The 7816-nt window shown below is 48.9% G+C and overlaps 1 protein-coding gene across 1 annotated transcript in view; it reads right to left on the bottom strand.

The window, feature by feature from the left end:
* The window catches only part of ZC2HC1C (zinc finger C2HC-type containing 1C), a 7972-nt gene extending 3424 nt beyond the window's left edge, over positions 1 to 4548 (bottom strand). Inside the window, exon 1 of the mRNA XM_008064158.2 lies at positions 3058 to 4548. Coding sequence (XP_008062349.1) covers positions 3058 to 4329 — 1272 coding nt within the window. The 5' untranslated portion in view covers positions 4330 to 4548. The remainder of the gene's footprint in view (positions 1 to 3057) is intronic.
* Between the last annotated feature and the right edge of the window lie 3268 nt (positions 4549 to 7816).

Here is a 7816-nt window from a genome sequence, read left to right on the forward strand (position 1 = left end):
CGGGCTCAGGCAATCCACTCACCTCAGCCTCCCAAAGCGCTGGGATTACAGACTGAGCCACCAAGCCCGCCTTTAAAATAAATTCTTAAAAGAATTTTTAAAAGTCCAAGAGCTCACAGTGATCTGATATCACTAATGATGAATAATAGGAAGAGAAGACATTAACTACCAAAGGAAAAGGCGGCTCCATCAGGAAAGTCTCTTACTGAAACAGACAAGAAGGAAAGAGTCAGTGTCAGAGACAGAATCCAGGAACCTTTTTTTTGTTTTTGTTTTTTGAGTAGGAGTCTCACTCCGTCGCCCAGGCTGGAGTGCAGTGGCACACTCATATGAGGCCACCACAGCCTCGACCTGCTACTGGGCTGGGCTCAGATGACCCTTCCGCCTCAGCCTACCAAGTAGCTGGAACCACAGGTGCACGCTACCACGCCCAGCTAATTTTTGATTTATTGTAGAGATAAGGTCTCACCAAGTTGCCCGGGCTGGTCTCAAACCCGCGGGCTCAGGCAATCCACTTACCTCGGCCTCCCAAAGTGCTGGGATTACAGACAGCCACTGAGCCTGGCCGAATCTAGGAATCTTTAAAATAATTCATTTAGGGGGAAGATCCCCAAGTGTATGATATACTTTAACTTCTTATTCCTTAACTCCTATACTTTAATTTGTCATCATATTGAAATTGTACTCAGTAAACACTTATTAAGCACAAAGATGTGTTTCCTGTTCTCAAATGCTTACAGTCCAGTAGAGAGACAAGAGTTACAAGTCTGCTGGAAGTGACATGGAAATTAAAGGATACCAGGAAAATCACCTGTTCTTGTGAGAACACTAAAGGGATGACAGGAGGACCATTGCCACCACCATTGCCAGGCCATTGCCTTGCTAAGCTATGGTGTGGCCATATGCTCTTTGAGCTGCGGCCAGGCCACGTTTCCTGGCTTTGGCCCCCTCCCCTACCTTGGGGAGGTGAATCTCCTCTTTCTTTCTCTAATTTACTTTCTAAATAAACTATATTTTCTAATCTAAAAAAAAAAAAAAGGAATGGCAGGAGGATAACACCACTCAGCTCCCAAAGACACAGCGGAATGCAACTTGAGACATTGCCAGGAGGTGGTCTCTTCTGCCTTCCCCCAAGCTAGTGTCCACAAATCTGGGGCATCTGATCTCAGAAACCCAATTATTTTGCTTCACTGGCTATATTTAGAAATTTAAGAAACCCAAGATTCTTTTAGGTTCTGACCAAAAATAAATCCCTATGGTAAGACAGAGTGAATCCCCTAGTGGACTATTGGGTTGACCAGAAAGAAAACAGGAAGGAACTGTGACAGGTCATCATGTCATTCTCTGCAAGAGCAAAATGTTGACTTCTTTTGGAGAGCAGATTTCAGGGAGATTATCTCTCAACACGGAAGGGACTTTCTTGTGGTGATCTCCCAAACTGTCCTGCAAGAAAAACTCTCGTTGTAAGCAATTTCTCCTTATAGCTGTCACTTAAGTATGAGTTTTTGAAGGCCCCAGAAAATGCTCACATAGACTGTAAAGTCAGGATGGATAGGAGATGATGGAACAGTAGAGGGAGGGTTGGAAAGAAATGAAGACAAATGACACTGCCTTATTTTTGTACAATTCTGCAGCTACAAGGGACCTTTGAGATCACATGGTCTAGGGGTTCTCAATCTTCGATCATTCTCATGCCACTTTCACTGTGTCCTCCTTACTCTTAATTAATACTTTTCTTTAAATTCATGATATCTGGAACTCAGAGACTTAGTATATTTTATATTTTTCTAATACAACACTAAACTACTAATATGTTTTTCTCAAACTCTTGGCCTCGAGCGATCCTCCTGCCATCCTCCTGCCATCCTCCTGCCTCGGGCTGGGATTACAGGCGTGAGCCACTGCACCCAGCCACATTTTTCTAATAAAACACTAAAACTATAATTTTAAAAAGTGTGTCAGCATGCCAAACTTTGAGAAATACTCATTTTACAAACCATGTGGCAAAACCTTGACATTTAGGTTATTTATGAGATAACCTTCTCCAGGTATGTCTAAATGTGCCTATGAAATTCACCTAAGCCAGGCTCAGTGGCTCAGCCTATAATCCCGCGCCTTTGGGAGGCTGAGGTGAGTGGATTGCCTGAGCCCGCGGGTTCGAGACCCGCCTGGGCAGCGAGACCTCATCTCTACAATAAATCAAAAAAATCAGCCGGGCATGGTAGCACATGCCTGTAATTCCGGCTACTTGGAAGGCTGAGGCAGAAGGATCGCTGGAGCCCAGCAGGTCGAGGCTGCGGTGGCCGGGAGCAGCCACGGCACTCCAGTCTGGTCGACAGAGTGAGACTCCAACTCAAAAAAAAAAAAAAATAGAAAGAAATTCACCTAAAATCACCATATAAGTATCTTGAAGCCCTTACTTTTTACAACCTGATTTTTCTAAAGCGAGAAATATTTCAAAAGGTAGCCACCTTTACTTTCAAGGTGTTAACACTCTAAATGGAGAGAAAAAGAAGTCCAAACTCAGTTGCACTTCATGTATTTACTAAAAAGCTGTATCAAATTGAGCCAGTATTAAAGGAGTGGTAACAGATCCAAGTCTTGGGAGGGACAGTATATTGCAAACAGCGAGGTGTTCTCTCCAGGTGATGAAATGCTGCATGTTTTTTCTTTAGATTTTTTGGTATCTTTACAATTTTTGGCAGTAAACATTTACTACTTTTATAATCAAAAGGACATATATTTTAAGTCTAGATTTTGGAGTCATTCCAACCAAGATTAACTTGCTGTCCCTACCACTGTTTATGACCTCAAGCAATACACAGCCTGTCCAAGTCTTGATCTTTGAATCGACAAAATGAGAGCGAACGAGATTCTCACAGAGTTGATGAAGAGCAGCCATTACAGCAAGGGGCATATAGAAATAATCAAGAAATGTTCATCATTGATGTTAATTCTTTCCATATGACACATGAATTTTCCCTAAAGAAAACTGGTGAGGACGTAACACCTTACCATGATCCCCCCCAAAAGTCAAATCCATGAGGTTCTCATTACCTTGACTGAAGCTGGTCCCTTCCAATTCAAGTACTGCTCGAGTTCTGTGCCCTTGGCCCGGGCCCTGGAGGAGTCAAACACTTTCCTCTTGGAACCCCACATCCTGCCACAGATGTTGGAGTGTCTCTCCAGCCTGAGCAAGAGGAACCTGCGCCCACAGTGGCTGCACTCGCCCAGCGCTGGCTCTTCTGCGGAGTCGCTGGACCCCGAGGAGTCTGGTGCCCTGGACAGGCTGGAACTTCTGGCTGGTCCCTGTGGAGCACCGCCCAGTGCTTCTGAAGGCTGGGAGAGCTTCTCCATGGATGGCTCCGAGACTCGGCCTTGGATTTTGTCACTGCGTGCCACCAGACTTTTCCTTTTGAGCCTCTGGATTCCATAATCAAACTGGAATGGACTGGAATTTTCTTGAGACTGTCCCCAGGTGTCATCCTCTTTCCAGTCTCTACTGAACACCTCCTCAGACACAAGCTCTGGGGAGAAGATGGGTTTGTATGTGATGTTGCTGTTACCACCTTTAGTTCTCCTCCTGGGAAGTCTCATGCCCTGTAGCTCTCGGTTTTCATTTTCCTCTGCCTGCTCCTTTTCCTTCTGGATCCTTCTGAGTTCCCCCTCTGTCTTCTTCAGCTTTTCCCTCAGGAGAATCTCCTTTCTTCGGATTTCCTCCTCTAAGCTCTCCCCTGTGGCTTCTAGTCTTCGGATCTGCATCCACTCTGACCTGTCAAGGTTTGCCATGCCCAGAACAGAACCAACTCCAGATGACGCTTTTACCCGGCTCCTCGAACCAAAGTTGCTATATGAAAACTCTCTTGGCTCAGGGCGTCTTGGGTGGACATTCTGGTTCCCATCAACGCCAGCCTCGCAGGTACCATGAGATTTCCGGTGGACCACAGGTTTCAGGGGGTATGCGCGGTCCACCCCCACTCGTTTTCTTGGAAAGGGAATGAAACCCTGGTTATTTGTTTTGGCTTGCCGGGACTGAGGGCCAGTTGGATAAAGCAAACCCTTTCCGTGGCCCTGGGGATGGCTTCCTGGGTTCTGCTGGCCGACTCTAGCACAGTGGGGAAAGGAGGAGCTCTGGGCCTTTGTGCTGGTGTTCCATTTTGGGTGAGTGTAGATGTTATCCAGCATCAGCTCTTTGTTGCTCAAAAGCTTCTGCTGGAAATTGTTCCTCAGGTGCCCCATGGAGGACTGCTGGGAGGAGTCACCTTGTTCATAGGGGTCTTGCTTGGCTGAGTGGAGCCCTGGAGCTTCCGTTTTGTTGTGTGGGAGCATACGTCCACAGGCAGACTAGCGCCAGCTGGAGACCGGCCATTCAGGGCCTGGACTGAAGCCTGGGGGAGATTTAAACCAGACACAAGTGAAGAGTTTGTCTGAGGTTCACTCTGCGTTGCTAAAGGAAACTGTGTCTACAGTTGCCCTGCCCACGTTTCCCTTAAGCCTTACTGGGGACAGTGGGGCTGGATCTGCCAGCTCTCTCGTTCAACAGGCATTGATGAACATGCCAGACACTGTGGTAGGCCCCGAGGACAGAAAACCGAAGGGGATCCAGGGGCTCCTGCCCCTATTTTTCCTTTCCGCCAGTACCAGCCTTTGCCATACACAGTGTACGCCGCACGGGGTGGAAAGAGCGTGGGATTGCAAGTTGGGTTTTAGGCCTGTGACTTTCCTTTGCTGGCCTCAGTGTGTTCCCTCGTAACGGAAGTGTTCCCTCCGCGTCCAGCCCCTTCACCTTCTAGATGAGAGCTGCGGCCCCGAAGTGGAGGAGGGCCCAAAGGTGGAGGCCAGCGCAGGCAGCGCTCAGGGCCCCCCTCCTAGGGCCTCCCTCCTGCTGGAACCGTGCTTGACCCCAAAACTGCACAGAGGTCGGGGCCTGCAGCAGGTGCCTGGCTGTCAGCTCTCACCCAGGGAGCACCGAGGCGGAGGTGGCGGAAGGTCTGTAACCTGAGAGGTGGAGCCACCTGACCTGGCTGACTTTACATCCGGGACGCGGAAGTCACGTTCCGTCCCGTAGGGTCACCTGGGCGCCCACGAGGGATGCGCCTTTGGAAACAAGTCCTCGCTGTCTTGCCCCTCGGACCCTCGGGAGGCCAGGTGCTGACCCCACGACTCCCGTCCTTCTGCGTACCTGAGGCTCTGGGGAGGCTCCTGGTGTGGGCAAACCCCAGGACCCGGCTTTGTAGACCTGCCCACCCCCAACCCACCCAGAGCCGCGCATGCGCGCTCGGGGGGGGGGGGAACTCCGTTGTTCTCGTTGCCTGGAGACGGGAAGGCATGCGCAGGCGCAGTCCGCTAGCGATCCGGGCGGCCGGGAGGGGGTGTGTTCGCACGGGTGTCACGTGACCGGGTGTCCGGCCAAGTCTGCCGCTCAGTCCAGCCCGGCCCTTGGGGACGGGGAGGGGCAGGGAGGCCTTTCTGGGGCTGCATCAAAGAAGAACTTGTGCTTTTCTGAGACCGATGCTCCCAGGCCTCGGGTGTGCCCTGTTCGGGTCAAAGGCGGAGGCCTGGTGCGCCCGCGTGGCTCCGCCGTGGGTTCGGGTCCACGAATTCGGGGTCGTCTGCAGGTTCAGGGCCCGCGGGTTTTTGCTATAAAGTGCCTTTCTGGGGTCTTTCTTTGTGACCATCTAATTATTTTAATGTTATAGCGTTTTACTCTCACGTGGTAACTCTGGCCGTCTCTGTTTAGGCCCTGGAGTGACTCAGCCACAAGTAATGATAATAAAGTTAACTATCAGATGGAAAAGGATCAGCGTAACCTGGTTTCAACACTAAGTGATGCTCTTCAGCTTGTTGACATCAAAAGAAAGTTTGTCTTATTCACGCTTCGGTTCATCCGTGGGAGCTGTTTGGAACAGGCCGTTCACTTTTCCCTGTGACTACTCAATACATCAGATGGAAAATAATGTAGACAGCAGTGGCCCGTCGTCCTTCAGCACATCACACGACAGCTTCTGCCTGCTATGGAGGAATTCCCTGAGGGGCACTCCAGGGCTGTCCCTTTGTCTCTTGCTTGTTTTCACCCCTAGCTGACTCTCCTGCCTTCTCCATGCATGGGCTCCAGACATGTCCTACTCATGGTCTGCTATCTCAGCCTCCCTCCAGCCGGGCAACCTTCCCTGGCCGGCTTCTCCCCCTCCTGATTCTTCCCCTTGTGAGGAAGAAGGATCTCTTGCTGTCCATGAATTAGTCCGTCTAGTACCCTCCAGGAACAGAGTTAGTCACTTTACCCCTGCATCCTGTTCACCTCAAGATGTACCTCTTCACAGACTCTTTGGTTTTCAAACATGCTTCACTTTCCCTGCAAAACAAACCTCACTCCCTTGCCCTGCCACCCCTCATGTTAATGTCCCATTCATTTCTCCTCTTCCCTACAAGCCTTGTTAAGTCTCCTCGTTTGCTCCCTTCACATCCTCATCTCCCACTCTCTGTCTGATCCATGGTGGCTTGGCTTCTCCGGCTCCACCATCTTTAACTGCAGAGCTGCCAGTGACTTTGCTGTGACCCAAGGCCGAGCCTCATTTCTTCAGCCCACTCCTTTGACAGTTCTTCACCCACTGTGAGCTCTGCTCTCACTTGCTCCTGTGCCCTCTTGGTTTCTTCAGTCACATCCCTGCACCATCGTCTTGCAGGCCTCTGGCGTTCATGTCTTTTTCCTGTCTGCCTTCTAAATTAAATTAAGGGGTTCTCCTAAGCCCTCTTATTTTTCGCATATATACAGTTCCAGATGTTCTATTCCTTAATGACTCCAACCAAAAGCTCAAATGTCAGGTTTTGCCTGCGTTTAGACAATACTGCCTTAGCTCAGGTCTCTCTCCGTCGTGACTTGAATTTGCCACTGTCCATTTGTCACCTCCACATGATTGGTCCCCAGGAACCTCAGCTCAGTGTGACAGGACACAAACACTGGCCTGTTCCCCAAGCCACTTCTCCGGTGTCCCCCTCATGCTCACAGCATCAGCATCTTCCATGGCTCCTTCTTTGGTATCTCCTCCTTCTAGCTGACTGCAGGCTCTGCTGAGTTTTCTTCTGCAGTGTCTCAGATGAACCTTCCTTATGTTTCTACCACCCCACATGGGTTTCTCTTCACTGCTCACTAGGATGGCCTAGCTTTTATTCTTGCCTTCAGCATCTGTTTCCCAGAGCCATCCTTTGTGCTGCTGCCAGAATAGTCATCCCAAATATTTCTCTCCCTCAGTTTTATTAAGATATAATTGACAAATAAAAATGATTTATATTTACAGTGCTCAAAGTGATGTTTTGATACTTTTATACATTGTGAAATGATTAAGTCAAGCGAATTACTACTTTTGTGTTTGTTTGTTTGTTTTTTGTTTTAAAGACAGGGTATCACTCTGTCATCCAAGCTGGAGTGCAGTGGTGCCATCATAGCTCACTGCAGCTTCTAACTCCTGGGCTCAAGCAATCCTCCTGCCTCAGCTTCTGGAGTAGCTGGGACTACAGTGACCAGTGTTACAAAATACTTCTGATCCTATCATTCCCTTTCCAGTGGCAGCTTCTTTACTTATAAACTTGAGGGTGGGCATGGTGGCTCATGCCTGTATTACCAGCATTTTAGTTGGTCAAGGCGGGAGGATCACTTGAAGCCAGGAGTTCAAAAACAGCCTGGGCAACATACAAAACTGTCTCTACAAAAATAATAATTATAATAAGAGTAACGTTGAAACACATAACTTAGCATGGCATTTCTTTCTTTCTTTCTTTTTTTTTTTTGAGTTGGAGTCTCACTCTGTCACCCAGACTG

This window comes from Carlito syrichta, unplaced genomic scaffold (assembly GCF_000164805.1).
Source record: "Carlito syrichta isolate Samal-C Ts95f unplaced genomic scaffold, Tarsius_syrichta-2.0.1 Scaffold307214, whole genome shotgun sequence".
In the NCBI taxonomy this organism is placed as follows: domain Eukaryota; kingdom Metazoa; phylum Chordata; class Mammalia; order Primates; family Tarsiidae; genus Carlito; species Carlito syrichta.